This window comes from Taeniopygia guttata, chromosome 10 (genome assembly GCF_048771995.1).
Source record: "Taeniopygia guttata chromosome 10, bTaeGut7.mat, whole genome shotgun sequence".
In the NCBI taxonomy this organism is placed as follows: Eukaryota; Metazoa; Chordata; class Aves; order Passeriformes; family Estrildidae; genus Taeniopygia; species Taeniopygia guttata.
The window spans coordinates 7,847,438-7,871,261 of NC_133035.1; the positions used below are offsets into that span (position 1 = coordinate 7,847,438).

The window sequence follows — 23,824 nt, forward strand, 5'->3', positions numbered from 1 at the left end:
GGAGGAGAGACAGCAGAATAATAAAGTGAATAACAGGAGCCCATACTTAAATTATGCTGGTAACAAACACAATGTTCTGAGGGTTTCTAAAATAGAGCAAACTTTTGTCCCATATTCCAATAATTTATTTGGAAGGCATGTTCCACTTGAAGATTGCCAAGAACTTTACAAATACTAAGCCTTTTAACGTGTCTAAGGTATGTGCCGTGCCATTAAAAAAATAAAATAAACCTCATAGGCAAAAATTATATCTATTTTTTTTCCAGAATCCTGTAGTCCATAATAGCACAGAATGTTTTCCTTCTGTAGTTCAGGGAAGCCTCCACAGGTATGAAACCTGTTGTAGCTTTCTATCTCAAATGAGTTTGTGGATTAAAACTGTGGATGTTTTGTATATATTTTCATTTTTGTTCCCCTCAGATCAGAACATGGCATCCATGCTGCAAACTGAATTTGAAGTGATGTGTCTCCAAATTTCTGGTTTTTACCACCCCTGACAATCTAGTTGTGCTTTTTGCAGGTGTAAAAATTAGAGACCCATGTGAGACACTGATTCTCCAAATACATGTATGATTTAAACACTAAATGGTTGAACTTAGGACAACAGAGCTAAGGCAAAAATAATTACTAAGGCAAAAAGAACTGCTTCAAGAAATACCTATACTTTAATGTCAGAGGGACCAAAAAATGGATAGGATTGGGCTGGAGTTTTAAGGCTGTAAAACATTTGAATTGAAAATTGAAATGAGTTTTCCAGAAGAAAATTGGAACACATGGTTTTGCCCTGAGGTGAAGGAAATAGATGTTAGCATGCTGCATAGCCTTGTGGTGAAAAGTTTTATGGGCAAACATTAAAATTCTGGGGTGATTAGTTTGAATAAACACAACAACAGATTTAGAAATAATAGGCACCAATTTTTTTGTTAGCTAGAAAAATCAGGAAGCCTAGAATTTCAGAGGTTGCATGAGCCACAGAGTTGAAGATTTTTACAGCTTCTTACTCAGTTTGTGCAAAGAAGTGTGGTCTTGTTTTAGTCTGGGTGGGTTTTTTTCAATCATAAGTTTATAAATACCTTCAAAAAATTCCATGCTGGCGTGAGTTTATTCCACAGGCACTGATAGGTCTTCATGTTAAATGACCCTTATAATACATTTGCTTTTGTGGAGGTTCACAAAGGTTTCCAATTCATTAATTAATTGAAGCAACGTAGCACATGCTCCAGTAATCCAGCAAGAAGTCAAGTACTGCTGGTGGTGATTATTGGTGAATACTGAAATTACCTGTGTAGATTACTTAAATTGTAATTTCTTTGGCAAACAAAAATCCATGATGAAAATTCAAGTGTGCAGCAATACTTGAATTGCTGTGTTTTGTCATTCCCTGTTCTGGTGTGACAGCTGCTGTGTTCATGGTCTGGTCCCAGCTGGACAGTCCAGACATCCAGGTCAGGTAAAATCTTTTGGACGGTCATTGACAAAATTAAACCCTTCAATGTGTGTAGACAGAAGGTATTTTTTCATAGTTCTAACAGATTTTCATGCCAAGCTTGGGATCACTGGAATTGCTGGAACTTCCAAAGCACTTACCACAGATTATACTTACTTTTGCTTCTTGTTAGCTTTGACAGTAGTTGGATGATTTGGAAAAGAAAAAAAATGTTTATACATGTCTGTTTTAAACAGCTGCCTCCGTTTATGGAAATGGTTGGGTGCTCCTAAAAAGAGGGTCCTTTAGGACAGTGTTTCTACTGGAGATACTGACAGTCTCAGACCTGATGCTGAGCAGCTCTCCTGTTTTGTTAACATTAGCCTATATAATTTAGTAAACAGTCTAAATCTCCACCTCCAGCTCCCTCAATTTTTGTTTTGAGGAAGGCAGAACTGTTCAAGGCTCTGAGTGTTGGGTCAATGAGAACTTGCTCTGTACAGAACAAGTTACTGCCTGTAATTCAAAAGTGCCTTCCGGTTCTAAGAGAGCATTAATGTGCTGTCAGGGTGTGGGAGACAATGTTTTTAAAACACTTTGCAGCTTTCAACTTTCTGTGGTGTTTGTTTTTGTTTTCTGTAGACTCGAGATGATTTTCTTGGACAAGTGGATATTCCTCTTTATCAGTTACCGGTTTGTATTTTTTGTTTATTTTTAAGACTACAAAAGGGAAAAAAATTATTTCTATATGCACTCTGTTAGTCATCTAAGGAAGTTAACAATACTGGTAACAAAGTGATTAAATTCTCCTGCTCTGTGGGCTCTTTGTTTTATTTTGTAGATCTGTTTGCGATTTTCAGTGCTGATATTTATAAAACAGTGTAGGTTACCTTGTTTTTCAACACTGGAGTGCTTTTCCATAGTTTTACAGTCTCAAGAAGAGATTGTAATTATTTATCATGTCTTTAAATATTTCTTTAAAGTCTGTAAATTTATTTTTACTGCTCTTTATTCACATAAATAGATACAAAAAAGAGGGTAAGTGGGAAATAGAGCTACTGTTGCTTTGGTCAATTTTTTCTGTTTCCTGTAATCTTTTTGCAAGGCAGATAATCAGTTGTTAAGAAATATCATTAAGAACATCGAAATAAATAAGCTTTTTCATTTTCTTCTGAAGTCTCAAAACATTAGCGGATACTAACAGATTTATCAGAAACTTTCTTAAAAACAGGGTATCAACCATGGCAAACCCTTTCCAAGAGCAAGTGGTTCATTCTGTAATGTGCATGGACACTGAAAGGTAGTTGTTGTTTTCTTGAAACAGAGTATTGGTCTGACTGCTAAGATTAAAGCTGGTATTGCTGTTACTGTACCTGAACCTGTATTTTAAGTTTTAAAATGTTATAAGGCCTTTAAAGAAATCAACTTTAAATTTCTGATAGTTTTATTTGATTTCAAGTGATTGATAAAGACTTTTCTTGAAAAAATTCCAGACAGAAAATCCAAGTATGGAGAGACCATATACATTTAAGGATTTTGTTCTTCATCCAAGAAGGTAAATACCACATGGAAATTCTGATTTTTATATCTAAACAATGCTCTTAGGTAATTAGTTGTAACTACATATGTATTTTCTAAGTTTTTCTGTTTCCATCAAAGAAATTGAGTAGCTATTTCTAAGATATTGATGTTCTACTATAAGTCAGCATTATTTTAAATATTTAATGTATTCAGAAGTCTGAAGCCTCAGTGGTATTATAAAACTTAATTAATGTACATTATGATCCTCTAGCTGTGCTTTTTCAGCTATTTTGTTTTACAAGTGCACAATAAGATCATTTTATTTTCTCTTCTGCAGCCATAAATCAAGAGTTAAAGGCCACCTCAGATTAAAAATGACTTACTTACCTAAAAACAATGGGTCTGAAGAAGAAACCACAGAACAGGCTGAAGAATTAGAGGTGGGAAAAATGTGTTTATTGCTGAAAAATGTATATTAGTAACCACTAAGCTATAAATAGTGTTTTAGAAACAAACCAGTCAAAAGTGATTGCTTGTATTTTGTGCATACAATTTAAAGTGGTTAAGTTTCTGTTGTAGGTACTGTTTAATGTTGTTTGACCCCAGACAGACACTAACATCTCTCTGGTTTTAGAATTTCAACTCTATCTAGTCCATAGGGACATTTTGATCTTGCCTACCATATATGTGTGATCTTTTTAAGCATGTTCAATGTAGATCAATTGATTTCTTTTCCAGACTTAACTCTATTCAGCATTGCCACCTTTGCTGTTATTAAACTTTGTTACAGAAGGGTGTGTTCATCTGCCTCATACATTCGCAGCATATGTATGAAATGACAGTATTTAAGCTTTTAATGTATTCTGTGAATGCTGTTTATTTTCCTTGAATTAACAACTTCTGGTACTAATATATTTAAGGATCTTGAGTTAAAAATAAGATTTCTGCATGCATAATATGCCCTGTCATTTTTTAGGAATAAGCACACTAAAACCAGAGTCAAATTTACTGGCTTAAGATGAACTACATCTTAAAAGTGGGAGTGGCTTGAAAGATTAAGATGTTTTTCAACTTTGATAATATTAAAGGGAGTTATATTATGTCTTTCAGCCTGGGTGGATTATATTGGACCAACCAGAAGCTGCTAGCCAGCCACAACAGCAGCAGCAGGAATCTCCTCCACTGCCTTCAGGCTGGGAAGAAAGACAAGACATCCTCGGCAGGACCTACTATGTCAATCATGAATTCAGAAGAACACAGTGGAAAAGACCAACTGCACAGTAAGTCTTCTAGCCTGCAAATTCAAGTCTTACATTAGCTAGTGTAATTCACCCTAGTGACATTGAAGGCAAGGAGAAATAAAAAGTGAACAGGTTCAAAATTATAGAGAGCTTTCCCTCACTTCACTTAGAAGCCCTCATGCAGTGATCACTGGCTAGTGATCATTTTGAATGTACTGTGCTCTGGAAGTGTGTGCTCAAACAGAAACTGGTTGCAGTTGAAGAGATCACTATAGGAATGGAAGCAAAATAATTTTTTGGTTTTCAGCCTGTTTTTTTCCTCCCATCAGGGACTTTGTTAAATTGTTTGCCTTATTTTTTTGGTTACCCCACCCCAGAATGCTACCTGGTTCTTCAGCTTACACTTCACATTGACATGAATTTATTAGTCTTAAACAGCTTACATTCATTTACGTAGGCCAGACTGTTTCTTTTTCTTCTGCCAAAATGACTGTGATGTATGTTTTTGCTGTTAACCTGGCTTACTGTTGAAAGATAAACTCTGGCTGCTGTTTGCTGACTTCTCTCACCCTGCCCCACCAGGGACAGTGTGGCTGTGGCAGATCTTGGCAGTGTGCAGCTGGAGGCCCAGCACGTGTTCACTCACCGGCGACAGATATCCGAGGATACAGACAACACAGACAACAGAGATTCCCCTGAGGTAAAACTATACATCTCAAAATGTTTCTGAAATGCAAGTGATTTTTTTAATCTAGCATACTCAAAAAGCTTGTCTTAAACAATTGGAACCTACTTTTAAAATTTTTTTTCCCTTTGTTTTCCTTTTAAAGAGCTGGGAAATTATAACTGAAGATGAGGCAACAATGTACAGCAGTCAGAATGTTCAAATGCCTCTCTCGCAGAGTAGCTGTGATATACAGAGTCATCTTGCAGAAGAATTGAATAACAGACTTACTACCTCTGGAAGTCCAGCTACTGGCCAGTCAACAGCCAACACAGTAAATTAATTTTCTACTTGTTCTGATTGAATGAGATCCATAAATACTTTATTTAGGAATTATATTTTTAATTTTTAATATTTTAATAAATTTATTTTTACTTTTTAGTAATTATATTTTTAATTTCACCTCAAATGCACACACTTTAAGAATAGTTTTTTACTGTAGAATCTCATCTAAGCAAGCATTTTCTTCCTCTCTGCTTTGCTTATATGGATTTCTGCCTGAGGTTAAAAGAGATTTGTGTGAGCTATTTTTCAGTCTGTAAATCTACCTCTTAGTCTAGAATCATAGAGTGCTGAAAACTACGAATGAAAAAAATCTATCTGTATCGTGAAAGCTTATTTCTAAGGGAGTTGTGCTATGGGAGTTACTTATCCAATTAGAAAAAGTTCTAAGATTGACCATTTTTCATTCTGGATAGTGGGATAAGGTTTTATTATAGGGTTGTGTAAACCTGCTGCTTCCTTAGCAGTAAGACGGGGAGCTTGCTGTACAGTTCCACTGCCCTTGTGCCAGCTGTGGAACTTACTGGATCTCTGCATGAGGCTGTTCAGCTTGCTAACCCAGCAGAAAACTACTCTCCCCAGCTCTGCTTTTTTTGCAGTTTGAGCAACTGAAACAGCATGCTAGGTTGTCTGACAAATGCTACAGTAGCAGAGGGAAAACAGCAGGAACACATAGCCAGGGTGAAACTCGACTTTTTGGTGGTGTGTTAGCAAGCAATTAAATAAGCTCAGCTGTCCTGTGAAACCCGAGCTCCACAAACAGCCTTGTAACTTGATATGTGAGTGAGAAATCCACTGTCCATTGAGGAAAGCCTTTAGAGGTGACCCAGGCCATCTAGTCTGTTAGATTTTAATATTGAAATAATCATTAGTTTGTGTGATGTTAAGAATGCCCTTCCAAACATAAATTTGTATTTGACAATGTTTATCTGAGTTTGTACAAATGTATCACTGGTGTTGCTGGAAACAGTCAAGTGAGAGTAACAAGACTTCACTTGATCTCTGCTGTTCAGCATTCAGTGGGTAGCAAAGAAACTGTTAGTTCAGCTTGCTTGGGTGGCCTGAGCAAAGAAAGAAGCAGATGTTCAAATTATTTTGAGTCAGCTAGAATGGCTGTCTTGGCTTTTTTCACCTGTATTACACCTCACTCCACCACCAAAAAAACTTTAAAAGTTAATAATGCTTTTCCTTTGAAGTACTTCAGTAGTATGTGGATAGGAGAAAATCCTTCAAATAGTTTTGGAAATTCTGGAGCAAAATTAAATAGCAAGTGAGATCTAAATGTGACTGTAGGTAGGAAGGTGGACACTTAGCCAAAGTCCAGGGATTTAAATGCTCTTCTCAAATTGGTTATCTCAGATTCTCATACCTTTTCATTATTGACCTGGTTTACTCTCTGGAAAGTTGTGTTAGCTCTGCTCTGTTGCAGACTTTACTGACAACACAAAAAGTTCTGTACTGTAAACTCAATTGTACTGTAACTATTTGTAATTAATGTTTTACATGCCAAAACATATATTGCTAGAGTATTTTAAACTTTGACAAGCCTCTATCATTCTAAGATTATAATAGACTCTGTGAATTTGATGTTTCTAGCTGTTAAAACAAGAATTTAAAAATATGATGTTAAATCATGTTTCAAAAGAAATACAACACTTTGCTCAGGATGGAAACTGTAATAGCTTGAACTGTGATAACTATAGTTGGCTGTTTGCTGCCATCCTTAAAGCTGCAGCGATAGCTAATGTGTCATTCCTCTCCACTCCTTCAAGAGCCATTCCAGCAGAAGAGGTAGTCTGCAGACATACAGACTTGAAGAGCAGCCTGCACATCCAGTGGTAAGTCATTTTTCAAAAAACATAGGCTTTTAGCTGTTAGCTGCTGACATTTCAAATGAGATTTGGCCTTCCTTGCCCAGCAGCTGTCCTGACAAAATGGCAATTATGGGTCTAATTGAGCTTTAAAGTTTCCACGTTTCAACTTTGTTTAGCATTATCTTGATGCATAGCCTGCAGAAGGAAGTAGTCTTGCACTGATGATATGAGTTCCGTTTTTCAAATGGTTTGCCTTATAATTGTTTACTTCTGATTAAAAGCTATACCACATTCCACTATGCTTTTATGGTGACACTGCAAACTCTGATCTCATAGCCAGAAGTACCAGGCTGGATCAACCTAAAGGAGGTATATAAATAAATCCTTTAACACGAGGAGTTTGAATTTTGTATAAACAAACAAATAAAAATCTGTTACTTCATACTATTCCAAAAGGACTTAAATACTTCTTATCTATTTTATCCAGCTAATAAAAGTAATGAACCTTCTGGAATATAGTTTTGTTGTTTTAAATTGAAAGGAAAACCTTTCACAGTAAGTTTCATAGTTTCCTTAATTGTTTTTTGTCTGTTACCACTAATATTTAGTTACTGCCTACTTCATCTGGATTACCCCCAGGCTGGGAAGAACGACAGGATGAAAAAGGAAGGTCGTATTATATAGATCACAATTCTAGAACCACTACCTGGATAAAACCAGTTGTACAGGTACTGCCTGTCTTCAATTTACTGATGTTTGTATTTACTGAACTTTTAAAACAGGTTGTATAATGGAAGTGGAGAGACAGCTTTGAAATAGAACACGCGAAAGGCATAAACTGTGAAGTATCACATAAAATATCTGAGAGATTGCAGGGACAGTTAGCAACAGTGATGTTTATAGCAAGTCACTCTCCTTTCTGGAGAGTGGTAGCTGACTTGAGGAGGTTAGGCTTCTGTAAACCTTCAGCACAATCAGTAATTGTTAGTCAGTATGGTTGATGTCATGAAATCTGTCTGGGACTTGCTTTATGAAATTGCTTTCATGAGTCAAAAATACAGGTTAATACAGGAAAAAAGATATTGCTTTACAGGGCTTTGATTTGATGGGATGTTTTTTGGTCGTTTACCATAGATTGCTGCGGAAACAAGTCAGGTGTCAGCTGCACAAAGTATTCCTGTAGGAAGACAGCCACAAGCGACATCAAGTGATTCATCACAACAGTCTTCTCAGCAGCAGCCTGAAATGGAGCAAGGATTTCTCCCTAAAGGCTGGGAAGTGCGACATGCACCCAATGGGAGACCATTCTTTATTGACCACAATACCAAAACTACAACATGGGTAATGGAAAACTCTTCTCATGAACTGAAATTGTAGTTCTGCTTTCAGCAAACTTCTGTGTGTTTCTTTAGTGACAAGATTGCTGTGTCTGTTCAGGAGCATGGTTAGATCATGGTGCTAATAAAGCCAAGATGGGGCATTCAGTCCCTGTACAGACCATGGAGATGGACTCCATGATCCTTGTGGGTCCCTTCCAACCCAAAATATTCTGTGTGAGTCTGAGTGATATGTAATAAAAATACCAAGTTAATTGTAACTTGCTAAGTTATAATTATAACCTGTCATGGGTAGAAGATTATCACTTTTGCTAATTATATTGGTACTTGAAGGTGTAGGAAGTTTTTTCCTCTTTAGATGGAGGAAAAGAGGAATCTGCTTCTCAGATGTAAGCCCTCCTAAATGACATTGCAGAACTTGGTAGTTTGTAGGAGCTGTTCACAGAAATGAGTTATTTAAACATGCCTTCAACAGGAAATCCATTACCTTGACTTTATCACAAGGCACAACACAAATTTCTGTGAATGCTTAGAAAAGCAGACCAGGTGCAAGTACCATATGGATGAGGAAGCTGTACAGCTGCAGTTCCACAGAGGGGCACTGCACACCACTTGGCAGTGCTATTAGATGGCCTTAAGCATCTCCAGAGTAAGTCAGTGTTACTGTCAGTTGAAAGGGAAAGAGAAATGCATTAAATTCATTCAAAATGAGTATTCTTTTCTCCAGGTAGATGAAAAGAACTCATTTAACACAACCACCTTCACCCTAGCTCCCACAAAAATCCCCAACCAAACAACAAGCAACCCCACCAAACCCAAAAAGTATAAGATGTGTCAGAAATGGTGTGGAAGGAGTGATTTGACTCAATTACACAAAAATTGAGTTGAATGAGGGATTTATATTTCTATATATGTAAATAAAATAAAGTGAGAGGTTATTAGAAGATGATTGTAAATTACTGGAGGACTGAGAATCCACAAGGATTCCTCTGGCTGCAGAATATGCGACCATTACCTAACTGGTACTAGGTATATTCTTGACAAAATAATAAAGACAAAAAAATTACAAACAAAACAGCAAAAGGATTTTAACATGCTGCTTGTTTTCTTTTCAAAGGAAGATCCAAGACTGAAAATTTCTGCTCATCCGAGGAGAAAGACTTCCCTAGATCCAGTTGACCTGGGTCCATTACCAGTAAGTAAACCATTTTGTACTTGTTTTGCAGATGAAAGACTTTAACTATTGAAATTAACATTATTGAAATTTGCACATGAGAAAATGCAGCCTGCTTTTTTCCTACAAAAAATACGTTTTTGAATTTCAGTGCTGACAGTAGGTGGGGGAGGAATGCCCATAACTGCAGAACATGTTGAGTTCTATTCACACTATATGATCAGAAATTTATAATAAAAATCTAATAAAAATGTGTAATAAAATTGTCGTTTTACAGCCAGGGTGGGAAGAGAGAACTCACACAGATGGAAGAATATTCTTCATAAACCACAGTATGTACAATGTAGCATTCTTCCCTACTCATAACTTTATTTGTGGACATTATTTGAATTAATGGAACTAATTTAAAATTTTCTCACAGATACAAAGAGAACACAATGGGAGGATCCTCGACTGCAGAATGTGGCAATAACTGGACCAGTAAGCTGTCCTAATGTAGATTTTCATGTTTTTCATAAATACTGTTGATAGAATCCAAACACTTGTCATTTATCAGTTAGTCGGTCTAGAAAGTGAAACTTCCAGGGTGTCTGAACAAAGCATTTTTATTTATTTTTAAAAACTGTTTAGAAAGCTCTCTGGGGAAATGGTCTTTAAATGCTAGAAAGAAAAAGCAGTTCCCATGGTAGTAAGAAAGTTTTCTTATAGACTGGGGGGAGGGCTTTGTAGTATGTGAGGAAGTTTTATTTATTTCTTGTCCACACTAGCTCAATTCATTAAGTAAATTTGAGAAAAAAGAAAAACAAAAAAAAAAGAGCTTTAAGAGGAATTAAATTGATTTTCAACTGAAAAATAATTATCCAGCCTCAATACTTAATCTGAAGTGTGAAATTACCAGAACTAATTGCAAAGATGGTTTGCATTATAATTATAGATGGGTTTTAGTGTTCAGCTGATATCTGTGTTTATTAATAGCCTGCATATGTAAACAACCTTCCCTGTCCATGGAAAACAGAGGTGTTTGTAGCCAGGTCTCTCATGATCCAGCAGGGAAATGGATGCGTTATGGACGTCACCAAAGGCATTTTGGTCACTTTGATCGGGGCCACTCAGGGATCTCAGGCAGTTACATCAGCTGGTGGGGAAGTACAGCATAAATTCTGTGGTTCTGTTCTGAATACAGAAGTGCTTTTCATTCCTGGTGTTTATAAATAGGAAATTTCCCCTGGCAGTCAGTAAAACATGTATTCCTGTTATCTCAGAATTTAAATGGGTTGTCTGTTTTTCGAAAGACACATGAGACTTTTTTTTTTCTTTCCCCCCCAAAGGCTGTGCCTTACTCCAGGGACTATAAGCGGAAGTATGAATTCTTCAGAAAGAAATTGAAGAAACAGGTGAGTAATCAGTAGAAATCCAGCAGAAGGTTATGAAGCTTAGGCCCCTCTACAAGGAAAGCAAATTTACAGGGAAGGTAAATTTACTGTCTGATCCCAAATATATTTGTGAAGCACCAACTTTATAACAATTAGCATTTGCTCTAACAGCAGGGTTTGTGACTTTATGCACTAATAAAGACTGTAAGCAATCTAATTTCAAAAGTAGGCATTCTCAAAGGTTAAAATGTGATGAACCTGAAAGTAAGACTGGCAACAGAAAAGTTTGGAAATCACTGATCAAGCATAGAATAGTTTTTGGAAGTCAGAACGTGGAAAGTTCTCAGAATAGATTTTAGTCTTTCTATGTATAAATCTCTACTGTCATAATCAGGCTGGATGACTGCAATAAATTGCAGTCAGCCTTAAAATCTGAAGTTTATGGATCTTGTTTCCAAACTCTAGTTTGAAGTGGCAGTGCCAGGTATATTTATAACATGTAGCATAAAAGACTGTAAATAGCATCTGGACAGCCAGATAACAATGAGTCTGCACAAGTTCAATCAAATTTTACATCCTTGGGAGATATTTTACATATGTAATAATAGCCTTTGAGTTTAGATCCGTGCTTCACCTTCTTCCTGCCAAGTCTGCCTGTAAATTATATATAATTATATATGCACTTTGTGTTCCTAGTAAAGCAAGATTGACATTCATTCAAATGTTAGTATCTGAATCTGAGACAGAGAGTTCAGCCACACAATACAATTGCAGTAGTTTGAGAATTAAATATAACTGTATTTTGTCTTAAGTAAGAGAATGGGACACCTAGGCTCATAGGATATTGAACTAGAAGGTGAAATAAGTCAGGTAAAATGGTTCCAGATAATTCTATGTGTCAACTGTGAGCTGTTTTTAATCAAGTGTGTAATATGATAAATGTTCAGTGTCAGAGGAGACTCCATGCCTTGCTGCATGCAGAGCAACTGCCCGTGTGCTGTTACTAGTAAGAACTTACTTTAACTGTATTGTCTTAGCATGAAATAGAAGTTAGTGTCTGAAATTCTCTTTGCTGGTTGAATTGTAGATAAATGGAGCCTCTTTTCAATCATATTGTGTTATGTTTCCAAGTTATGTAAGGAAACAGTTTCTGTGCCCTCTTTGTCTATTTTCAGAATTTGCATATTCTGCAAAACTATAAGATGCTGGATTTTGTTTTATTATTCTTTGCTTTCATGTTTCTCTCTTTTAGAGTGATATTCCAAATAGGTTTGAGATGAAAATTCATCGCACAACAATCCTTGAAGATTCATACAGAAGAATCATAGCTGTAAAGAGAGCAGATTTCCTTAAAGCAAGACTTTGGATTGAATTTGATGGTGAAAAAGGTTTAGACTATGGAGGAGTTGCCAGAGAATGGTTCTTCCTTCTCTCTAAAGAAATGTTTAATCCTTATTACGGATTGTTTGAATATTCAGCTACGTAAGTAATACCACTCTGGAAGATGTGAAAACTTAGGAAGAGCTCTCGTACCTTCTTTAAAATGGGGTTCCTGCTGCCCTTGCAAATGTACCAGAGGGTTTAGTTGATAATAACTGTAATAATCTGCACCCAGTTGCTTGACAGAAGAGTAGTGTGGAGACAATAATTGTAGAGCTTTTATACAGCAGTATAACATAAGCCATGGCATTTTTGCATGGACAAGCATGTGCTTGCAACCATCTCCTGCATACAGAAGAGGCAGTATGTAACCAGTAATGCAGAGAATGTTACTGTGCTTTAAAATGAATGGGAGTTAATCCTGCCTCTTTGGTGTATCTGTAACTTAATGAGGTAGTTAATGGTGGTTGTTTCTGATATACTAATAGTCTTCTATTACATATTATTTAATATTAGCTATCATCATGAAAAACAGTAACTGATCAAATAAGTGATGTCTTTCAGATCTTCAAATGTGACACTGGTCCAATAGTACAACATTTTTGTTTTTCTTTCTCTTCCCTGTTTCCTCCTTCAACTCTTCAGAGATAACTATACTCTGCAGATCAATCCGAACTCTGGACTTTGCAATGAAGATCATCTCTCTTATTTCAAGTTTATAGGTCGTGTGGCTGGAATGGCTGTTTACCATGGCAAACTTTTGGATGGTTAGTATTTATCTTATGTAATGTGATATTCAGATTAATACTGCATGTGTTTTGAGTCCTAAGTTGCATCTGTTAAATTTATTTCTTTTTCTTTAAAGCCTTTTTTATTCGTCCTTTTTACAAGATGATGCTCCAAAAACCAATAACACTACATGATATGGAGTCTGTGGTATGTAATTTGCTTTATCATGTTGACAAATTTAATGTTAATTTATAATTTTTTATTAATACGTATATCATTAATGACATTTTGAAGGTTGAAAATGCACGATTCAAAGATATCTTAGGTTATATCTTCTATAAGTCTGTAAGTTGTATAGGAATTAAAACTTCCAATGAAAATCAAAGACCTAGACCTCAGGTTCAAGTCAGTTAAGCTGTATTGAAAACAATAACTGTATTTTCTTAGCATGAAATAGAAATTAGTGTCTGAAATCCTCTTTGCCAGTTGAATTGTAGGTAAATGGAGCCTCTTTTCAATCATATTATGTTGTGTTTCCAAGTTATGTAAGGGAACAGTTTCTGTGCCCTCTTTGTCTATTTTCAGAATTTTCTGTGATGTTTTCTTGAAATGCTTTAGACACTGAGGTTGTTAAAATGGAATATAAATAGTTTCAGGGTTCCGATCTTAACCTGTTCTTTAAATTAGTTTTTTTTCTTTGATTATGAAATTTAATTATTTCAGAGACTGAAAATATTTGAGTGATAGTGTAGCATTTTTAGAGAAAAAACATGTCCCTTAGACTTTTCTTGTTTGGTTGATTCCCTAATAGTGGGTCTTATCTAGAATGCTCACGGACAAAGTGATTTTTATTCTATCTTTTTAATCTGTTGCTGGTTTTGCTGCCCTTTAAGATTACAGCATGTAGTTGCTGTCTGTTTCTGAGTAATAGATTTATAGATGTGTCCTGATTTTTTTCTTGTTTTGATTTGGATTTTGTTCAGTACTCTAGAATGATGGAATGGTTTGGGTTGCAACACCCTTCCACTAGAAGGGTGTTGCTCCAAGCCCTGTCCAGCCTTGTCTTGAACACTTCCAGGGATGGGGCAGCCACAGCTTCTCTGGGCAACCTATGCCAGTGACTCACCATATTCACAGGGAAGAATTTCTTAATGTCCAAGCTAAATCTACCCTCCTCATCCTGTCACTACACTCCCTGATAGAAGGTCTCTTACCATCTGCTCTGTAGCTCTTGTATTGATGCTGGAAGGTCTCCTGGAGCCTTCTCTTCTCTTCTCCAGGCTGAGCACCCCCAGCTCTCCCAGGCTGTCTCCAGAGCAGAGGTGCTCCCGCCCTCATAACATCTTGGTGGCCTCCTCTGGACTGGCTGCAGCAGCTCCATGTCCTTATGCTGGTGGCCCCAGAGCTGGGCACAGCTGAGTAGAGGGACAGAATCACCTCCCTCAACCTTCTGGCCACGCTGCTTTAGATGGAGCCAGGACGTGGTTGGCTTTATCTTAATTTTCATTTGCTAAGGTTCTTTGTAGTAACGCCTGACAATAAAAAGAAGATAAATAGAGGATGAGGGACAAGAGAAGAGTCCAAAATATATTGTTTCAGATAGTGCTATACTATCTTACCACCATTTTGCTGTTAGAGACATTTACATAGATTGCTGAGCAATCAGGTTTTAAAGGTCTTCAGAGCTTTGTACAACTGCAGTGTCTCTTTATCCAGTATAGGATTACCCTAAGCAGAAGTGTTCACTGGGCTGTCATGGAGCCTCTTGCAGTTTATTAGGTGGCTACTTTATTTAGTGTTTACTATTTTGTAATTTTCTCTTAGGATAGTGAATATTACAATTCTCTGAGATGGATTCTTGAAAATGATCCAACAGAACTGGACCTCAGATTCATAGTTGATGAAGAACTTTTTGGTCAGGTTAGTATGTTCATGTAATCTGGAATAGAAAAAACATGGAACAAAATACTTGACCTGTGAAATTGGGGGATTTTATGTGTATGGTGTTAAGAAAACCCTTTTGCTCACTCGGCTCTTTCCGCTCATGCAGTGAGTGTATTTCAACCTGGTGTGATAAAGGACTTGAAAATAAGCAGAGCTTTAAAAAATTGTTTATGTTTTCTTTTGTTAAATACTACTTGCATTGAAGTGTAACTGTTGCTGTGAAGGCAACCAAGACTAAGATATCCATAATCCATTATTTGATGGGGAGTAGAGATTGGGTTTATGTGATTGGCTGGAAAGGATGAGCTTCTTTGGAAACTGCTGTAATTTCTGGGAGATAACATGTTTCCTTTCTCTTAAGATATACTAGAAACCTATAGAATAAACAGTTTGTTATTGCATACAAAGCTGTTTAGGATAAGTCATGTAGAAATTCCACAGGTCTTGAATAAAACTTCCAAATTCCAAATTGAATAAAACTTCCAAATTGCCAGTTAGATCTAATGATAATAACCTTTATGGTCTTGTGTAACAACCGTGATCCTGAGAAGAAGCAATGAAAATGTACATCCATGATAACTGAAAATGAGATATTTGTCTTCTGAGGTTCTAGTAGTATAAGTCACATTGTAAGAGAGATTGATTGACTTACTGGGATGCTTGCTGAAGTGGTTTCTGTAATTGTTTTTCCTTGAGATTTGGAATGAGGGCTGGGTCATGGAATATGCAGTTAGAGTAAGTGTGCCTTAACTCTGCACCTGTGTGCAGTCTTGGGTGGTGTGCTATAGCAGGTCAGAAAAAATTGAGGCTTCCCATTGCACCCCTTAATAATACAACTTTTTTTTTTTTTAAATGTAGCACATTTTATTTATTAGGTGACCTGTGTGATTGTGACTGGATCCGTTTCTCATAGTTCTCAAATTTTGCAGTCTTCAAGAGTTGCATGACTTACCTAATATTAACATAGGAATTCTGGTATATTCACCTTGTTTAAGACCTGTTCTGTGCATTGCATTTAGACCCATCAGCATGAACTGAAAAGTGGCGGATCAGAAATAGTTGTGACCAACAAAAACAAGAGAGACTACATTCAGTGAGTAGTGGCTGCTGTGTGCAGTGTACCTCAGTGGATTGCCCTCTAGCACAGGGGCTCTGTGTTAGCTTTATTTACAAAAGGAAGTTGTTGCTCTGTGTATAAATCACTTTTATTTAAATGTGGTTTTGTTTGGGTTTTTGTATTTTTGCAGTCTTGTAATTCAGTGGAGATTTGTGAGCCGAGTACAGAAACAAATGACAGCCTTTAAAGAGGTATAGTTTTAATTACAAAATAAATTATTCTAACAGTTTGTTGCATCTGATAGTAAGGTTTTTTTGGACACCCTGAAGACCCACTAATAACTTTGTTTAAAGTATAAAAAAAAAGGCAGTGATACTGTTTGTAGTGTCAGCTTTGAATGATTTCAGAGTTAAAAATATTTTGATATGTTTTTACTGAGGTGTTTAATTAATCTTGAAAAATTTGCTTATTTCTCAATTCTGACTGACAGCTTTAGCTGTAGAGCAAACTATTTAATGACCTCTGCAGAAATTAAACTTAATTTAATTATATTAGTTTGATTTAAACTAGGCAATTTACCCTTTTTTGTACAGATTGTATTACATAGATGATATTCAGACTACCATACTCATGACTCAGTGTTGCACAGAAAATATGTGAGAAATCAATTTAAAGTACTATAATGAAACTGAGGGCTACTGGTGTCCAGACATCTGTATTTGATATATTGCTTTGGCTGTGTTTACCAAAGCCTCTAAATATCAGTCTTCATGACTAAAAATACTAAAATAATGTTGCCTTGATTTTTACAAACTTCCCTCATCTTTTTTAGGGCTTTTTTGAACTAATACCACAGGATCTGATTAAAATTTTTGATGAAAATGAGCTAGAGGTAGGTGTATCATGGAAAAGAAAACAAATTATGTTGAAACTTTAGTATACTGACTTAAACTTTGGTGTTGTTTGTTTTTTGTTTTTTTTTTTAATCTGTGTAGTTATTAATGTGTGGACTGGGAGATGTGGATGTGGCTGATTGGAAACTACACACAAAATACAAAAATGGCTACAACATAAACCATCAAGTAATACAGTGGTTCTGGAAGGTATTGTGAAGTTCTAATATTTTCTTATTGAAAACGTGTTCAAAAGCTGCTGCCTTTCTGCTAGGTTATAGTTTGTTTCATTAAAAGGTAAAGTAAGTATTATTTGACCATTAAAATTCCAGAGAAAGTAAGAAAACTAAAGATGACATGCATGCTAAGAATGTAAATGCAATACTGATGATTCTTCTTCCAAAAAATCCCTGTCTGGCTGGGGTTAAAAATATTTGTGTTCGTTTTCCTGGCATGGTTACACTAAAGAGGTGTTAAACTTCTCTGTTTAATAAATTACAGGAATTTGGCTTCTAGTTCATAACATAAGAAACTTCAAAGAAAGTAGGGGGCCAAATCTTCAACGGAAGCATTTTAACAGCCTGCTGAGCAGTAACCATTCTCTTGTTACAGTGCCATTAAAAAATTGTTGACTTCATAGCTTTAAGCAACAGGCAGAGAATTAGATGTATGTGTCACTAAAAAAAATGCATGTGTATATCATAGATAATGATTTAAAGGTAGATACTATGTTGTATAAATCTACTAGCTAAAAACCTTAATTTAAAAGGAAATCTTTAATTGTAATCATTATCATACCTAGGCAGTCTTAATGATGGACTCTGAAAAGAGAATAAGATTACTTCAGTTTGTTACTGGCACATCACGTGTTCCCATGAATGGGTTTGCTGAGCTGTATGGTGAGTACTTAATGTTACCTTTACAATTAAGTAACAACCTGATACTAACATTGTCCTGATGTTTGACTTCAGACATTGTCAATTTTTTTTTCAAATTTTGTTTTAAAATTTAGTATGTACTGGCAGTTATAAGAAACAAAGTTAGAGAAGAGTCACTTATATCACATGTTTCCCATGTTCTATATGGGAGCATATTGTTTTAATTCTGGTTTTGGAAGTTTTTAAATATATAGGAGTTTTCAAATGAATGTGGATTTTTAAAGTTCTCAAGAGCTGCAAAAATCCCTGTTTAACACATGATTGAGCTTGAAGAAAATTCTCAGTTGTCCAAGATCTGATTACAAAGACATGCTGGCATCAGCAGTTAACTTCAGTTCCACAACTGCTTTTATCTGCTCACAAGCCATGGTTGTACAGATGCAGTTGTTTGTAAGGATATACTCCAAAGGGGACCACTGAAATGTCATGAGTTAAACATAAAGTCAGAAGAAAAGTACTGAAGCTGCAACATTGAGACTGAGACAAGCAGAGGACAGCGGGGAGCAAATTTCAATAGCAAAGCCAGAAAAGCCACAGTGGGCAGACTGCAGGCAAGCAGATAGAGCAGCCCACAAAGGGTGGGGATGCTTGGCTTAGGGGAAGTCTGTTCACAGTTGCCATCAGCTATTAAGTTTTCTGCTAGACTGCTTTATTTAGGCTAAAAGTGCTTGAGATGCTGTGCAAATGTCTCAATAGCCTAACTTGCCTCTTTGATTAAGCATTTCCTTTTTTATAAACATGACATTAATTTGTTTATAAAACAGAAGGATTGTGAACAAGACCACCCATCTTGTGTTTCCATGTCTTCATTTTCATCATAAATACTTGGTTTATTTTTTTCTGTTCCATCAGTAAAGGAGTTGTGAGTTGCAGTGGGCAGAACAGTGTGCTCAGCAGGCTTAGCCATGTGTCTGCTGCTGCACCTGAACCTTGGCATTGCTGGTGTTACATACAGCACATGCTCATTGCAGGGGAGCCCAGTCAGAATTCTGCTGCCTCAGGAGCTCTGCTTATTTGTCTAAGAACACTACTAGAGACAGAACTAAGAATTGATACAGTGAAAGAAACTGCTGAAGTTCTTGGCTTCCTTCTGCCTAGGGATTAGAATATACTTGAGCAGTTTTCTGTAGTTGTATGCACACACTCGTTAATGAAAAATTCAGCTAGCAGTTGTCCTGCACAGCTTTGTTTATTTCTCTTTCAGTTATTTCTGCTTTACTGTGGCCAGCATGCCGTCCTTACTAAACCCCAGTAACAATTATATTTCCTGTGCCTTATGTTTCCAGTGCTGTATGTGGTTTCTCAGTGTCTGTGCTGGTGCGCTGCGCTTTGCTGCTGCCGGGCCGTTCCCTTTCCCCGGCCGCCCCAGCCCGGAGCCGCTCCCGGGCCGAGATCTCCCTCTCCTGGCACGGCCGGGCTCCCAGCAAACCCGGCCGTGCTGCAGCACCGGGACACTGAGCAGGCTTGCTCTGACATAGTGCACTTCCTGTCTTTCCCTTTTCTTAACTGCAGTCTTCTCTATAAAATACTTCTTACATCTACTTGGTGAGACTTGAGAAGTCCAAGAAACTTAGATTTGAGATGCTGTAAGACAGTTGTTGGAGGATAGAGGGAGCTGCAGCTGCCTTTGCTAGCCAAGAAATGTTCTCTCAAGTGCATAAAAACATCCTGGGAGTACACATATGATAGCCATGTTTCCAAAAGTTCTCAGTTACTCTATTTTTGTTGCTGCATAGGCAGGGTGGACATTGACTGCTTTCTACCAGCTTATAAAACTTGGCACATGGTGATAAACATGTATACGTTTTTATATGCAAAATTATAAAATTGTCTCATCCAGAAAACTTCAATGCCAGCTACTCTGCATGTACATTTAGGTCTTACGCTTCTGCGCTTAAGATGTAAAAGTCTCTTGAAACTGAGATATAGCAAGAAATAATTAAAAATCAAGGGAATTGGGATTATTGACCATTACTTTCTATAGTCTATATTTTATTCATATAGGTAGCTCCTTCAAATGTCAGACCTGGATTACAAAACCCCCAAATATGTAATCACTTGAATCTCTGATTATAAAAGGATTTCATAATAGGGTGAAAATTGATGTGTTCTTTTCTTCAGGTTCAAATGGACCACAGTTGTTCACGGTTGAACAGTGGGGTACCCCTGAAAAACTGCCAAGAGCTCATACTTGGTGAGTATTTAATTCAGGTAAATTATGAGCTCTAGTAAAAGTGATAAAAATACTGAAGAGTTTTCATCTGTTTTTCAGCTTTAATCGCTTGGATTTGCCTCCATATGACTCGTTTGAAGATTTATGGGATAAACTTCTTCTAGCGATTGAAAACACTCAGGGTTTTGATGGGGTTGATTAAGACACAGACATAAATTCGGTTGGTCCAGTGCTGCAATTTCATTTTAAGGGTTTACAAATCTGAATTTTCCAGGGACTACCATTGTATTTAGTCACTTGGCTATCGGATCTTCATAGTATCATGTGTAAAATAACTTAAGTATTAAAAATCACTAACTTTTGAAAATGTATTTTGTCATTTCCATAGTTTTGTGTATTTGCTGATACGTTGGATCAGCCAGTGCCAAGTAAGTCAAAAACTAAAATGTTTTTAGCAGTTGCCTCTTGTACAATATTTGAGACTGTCCTGCAGTAAACTACTAAAGTAAAGCTATGAAGAAATCTTTGCAGAGAATTTAAATTTGATTTGATGCTTTAAGAGGAGCAACTGAAATTGTTAAACTATTTTAAAGAAAACCCAGCCAAACAAAAAAACCAACAAACTTCATGTATTACAGTATCATAATTTGTGCTGCTTCAGGCTCTTTGCAACAGATCTGCCCAAAGCACCTTATCATTCAGCATGTTAGATAAAACATTGGAAAACATTTGTTTGCAGAATACTGACTGCTGACACAGTTGTTAGACTCCTGTTTCTAACTTGCTTTTGCTAAAACAGTGTAACAAACCCAAGATTTTTATATAAAACAGATAAGCAGCATAATTCTGAGTTTTAATGAGAAATTATATCCATTTTTTGTTTGAATTTGTATACTGATGTTGGCTAATTGAGTGTTCATCACTTTTTTGGATAAATTTGTAGTTGAATGGTAATATTTTCAATTCAGCCTTTTGCAACAAATCAATCTTAAAGTGAAATTTGTATGAATATCACTCAGTATTTAGTTACTGATAGTTAGAGGCCTTTATTATCCATTCTTGCAGTATTGCACTACATAACAATAAAAAACATGTTTACAGGGTTTTCTGGGCCAAATTCAGCAGTCTGTTATGTGCAAACTCCTCTGAACTGCATGGAGGTTATGCACATGTGATCAGGTGCAGAATTTGGTTCTGTGATATGTTTACAGGTTGCTAGTTTCTACAGATGCATTTTTATATTTTTTTCTCCAGTGTTAGTCTAGAAACCAAATTTGTTAATACAGTATAACCAAAGTCATAACCAACAATGTGCAATTTATTGTAGATCAACTTGTCCTATATGAATATTAGTTTGATTTCTTTTGTAAATGTGGGTCTTTTTTGTATTAATATTAATTTTTTTTTGAGCAAGTGCTGGTTAAAATGATTATCAAAGTTGGTTCTGAAACAAAATAAATTGATTTGTATACCTGGCTTGCTCAAATTTTAACATTTTATTACCAATATGATCTGAGGAAATGACAGTACCTAGCTTTGGCCACCAAATTTCTGTTTAGTCACAGTCTTTATAAATATGCAAGAAGGAAGTGTAGCACATCTCTCTCTGAAGATATGTAAATTATGTAACAAGTGTTAATGGGTCTTAAGGGATATTTAAAATCCCACTTTGTTTTATCCTTTGACTAGGTCATTAGGACTGACAGTATTACATGTAAATAAAGGTAACTTATACAAATTTCCCAAATCTATATGCAGTTTTGTAAAACGTGAATGATATATCAGTAAATCTGTATAGATTTGAATGTAGCAGGTTTTGTTGCATACTTTAAAGTATAAAATAAGAATCCTGAGAGCAGTAAATAAAAGTTTATTCTAATAAGTTGTGATTCAGTTCTTTGAAGTGCAAATCAGTAATCTTGAAATAGCAAGAATTGAGTAATTTTTGTACTCCTAGGCAGGCCATGGCGGTAGTTCCACCACAACATGCTGCTGCCATTGCAGAGTGAAGATGCAGCAGTGCTGTTTCCTGGTGTTCTGCTCCTGAGACGTGCAGCCTTGGAAAAACACACATTGTGTTGTTATAGAAGCTGTGGGTCACTGTCAGCCTTAAGTGCATGGCCAGCCTAGAGATGCTGAGGGGAGGCTCCTCAGCAAGGCCACTGACCAGGTGAGGCAGGGCCAGGCTCCTCCCTGCTCTGGGAACCTTCCTGGCAGGTGCACAGCTGGGTGGGGAGTGGGAGAGGGCCCTGAAACCCTCTCCAGCAGCAGGGAGTGCCCAGCAGCAGGTCCTTTCTGTGGGCTCCAAACTGTTTGTGGGGAGTGGTGACAGCAGCTTGTGCTGAAGTAAAGGAGAGGTTGGTGGTGCTGAGTATCAGAGAATGGCCTAGGTGAGAAGGGGACCTTGAAGATCATCCAGTTCCAACCCCCTGCCATTGGCAGGGACACCTTCCACCAGACCAGGCTGCCCAAACCTCATCCAACCTGGCCCTGAACACTTACAGGGATGGGGCAGCCACAGCTCTGGGCAACCTGTGGCAGTGCTTCACCATCTTCACAGTAAGTTTTTCCTAATATCTAATCTAAACCCAATCTCTTTCAATTTGAACCCATTCCCCCTTGTTCTGTCACTACATGCCTTGCCCCAACTATCCTCTAAGTTCCCTTTTGGTATTGGAAGGCCAAAATTAGGTCACCTTGAAGCCTTCTCTTTTCCAGAATGATCCCAGTTGTCTCAGCCTTCCTTTGGAGTAGAGGTGCTTCGACCCTCTGGTTGCAGGGCAGATGGGGCAGGGTGATGGGAGTGAGGCAGCCTTTGTGGAGAATGGCACAGGCTGAAGAGGGCCTGCCTTGTGTGCCTGAACACAAGAGGCAGCCAGGGAAAAGCCAGTGAGGAATAAAAGACACGGCTCATATTGCTGGATGGAGTGAGGACTGCAGAAGGGGCAACAGGCAGGTGCAGACCCTTATGGGAACATCCTGGTCAGGACTTGCCCTGGCTGCTCTTTGTCATGAGGAAGGGAACAGGGTGGGTTTTGTAGCTTCTCAAGGAATTCTGGAATTGTAAACCAGGCTGTCACATCTGTGGGCAGGGCAGTGCAAGGAGAAGCAACCTGGGAGGCTTCTGTGGGGTGTCATTAACAGCCAAGCAAGGGTGCGGTCTTGGGCAGCCAGGGACATGCTCTTTGGGTATCTCTTGCATGTCCCTTTGTACTTGTATTTTCTGCATATCATCCTCTGTATTCCCTGAAGCACATACACAGAGAGAGAGAGAGGGGGAAACTCCAGAGATGCTCCTATGGACACCCATTTTTTTCACAAGAAACACAGTTCTGCGTGTCAGCTGCAGATTTCTTACTGTGGCAATGCAGAGGAGAGGTTAACAGCTGCTTCCTTGTGAGCCAGCAACCAGCTCTGTCCCACTGATTCCATGCTCTTAACACCCAGGTGAGGTGCCAGCTGAGGGGTAAGGAAGAAAAGTTTCTCAGGTAGGTAAAGCTAATCTGCTGGGAAAAAATGGATATAGGGTTGATGTTTAGTAAGACTTTGTGCAGATTTGGTTAACATTGATCTCTGAAGAGACTGACAGATGAAAAAGATCTTGAGAAAAATGTGCATCATAGGACAGGGGATGGGTCACTACAGGAGGCAGAGGATGACTGCAACTGGAATAGTTTACTTTTCTCAGCTTTAAAAAGGTCAAATTGAAAATTCAGAGGAGTTTGTGATTGAAGTTTTCAGGACTGCTCCAAGCTGGAGAGCTGTAAGCAAAACACTTCCCTCCTTTTGGTTGTGGCTTCTGCAGCTCAGTACTGATT

The 23,824-nt window shown here is 37.4% G+C and overlaps 1 protein-coding gene across 3 annotated transcripts in view; it reads left to right on the forward strand.

The window, feature by feature from the left end:
• NEDD4 (NEDD4 E3 ubiquitin protein ligase) overlaps nt 1-21,888 on the forward strand; it is a 51,682-nt gene extending 29,794 nt beyond the window's left edge. For 2 of the 3 annotated variants that reach the window (XM_072933770.1, XM_012578341.5), the window contains 24 exons: nt 2,069-2,119; nt 2,920-2,981; nt 3,285-3,387; nt 4,058-4,227; nt 4,771-4,888; nt 5,019-5,186; nt 6,967-7,032; nt 7,617-7,736; nt 8,143-8,349; nt 9,463-9,540; nt 9,797-9,851; nt 9,941-9,999; nt 10,848-10,913; nt 12,145-12,374; nt 12,918-13,039; nt 13,138-13,208; nt 14,826-14,921; nt 15,965-16,038; nt 16,193-16,253; nt 16,835-16,894; nt 16,998-17,105; nt 17,698-17,794; nt 19,955-20,027; nt 20,106-20,377. In XM_072933770.1, the coding sequence (XP_072789871.1) occupies nt 2,069-2,119; nt 2,920-2,981; nt 3,285-3,387; nt 4,058-4,227; nt 4,771-4,888; nt 5,019-5,186; nt 6,967-7,032; nt 7,617-7,736; nt 8,143-8,349; nt 9,463-9,540; nt 9,797-9,851; nt 9,941-9,999; nt 10,848-10,913; nt 12,145-12,374; nt 12,918-13,039; nt 13,138-13,208; nt 14,826-14,921; nt 15,965-16,038; nt 16,193-16,253; nt 16,835-16,894; nt 16,998-17,105; nt 17,698-17,794; nt 19,955-20,027; nt 20,106-20,208 (2,418 nt within the window). In that variant the 3' untranslated portion in view covers nt 20,209-20,377. Of the gene's footprint in view, nt 1-2,068; nt 2,120-2,919; nt 2,982-3,284; nt 3,388-4,057; nt 4,228-4,770; nt 4,889-5,018; nt 5,187-6,966; nt 7,033-7,616; nt 7,737-8,142; nt 8,350-9,462; nt 9,541-9,796; nt 9,852-9,940; nt 10,000-10,847; nt 10,914-12,144; nt 12,375-12,917; nt 13,040-13,137; nt 13,209-14,825; nt 14,922-15,964; nt 16,039-16,192; nt 16,254-16,834; nt 16,895-16,997; nt 17,106-17,697; nt 17,795-19,954; nt 20,028-20,105 lie in introns of all 3 variants that reach the window. The other variant, XM_030281218.4, reaches the window with a different exon arrangement.
• Nucleotides 21,889-23,824: the final 1,936 nt, after the last annotated feature.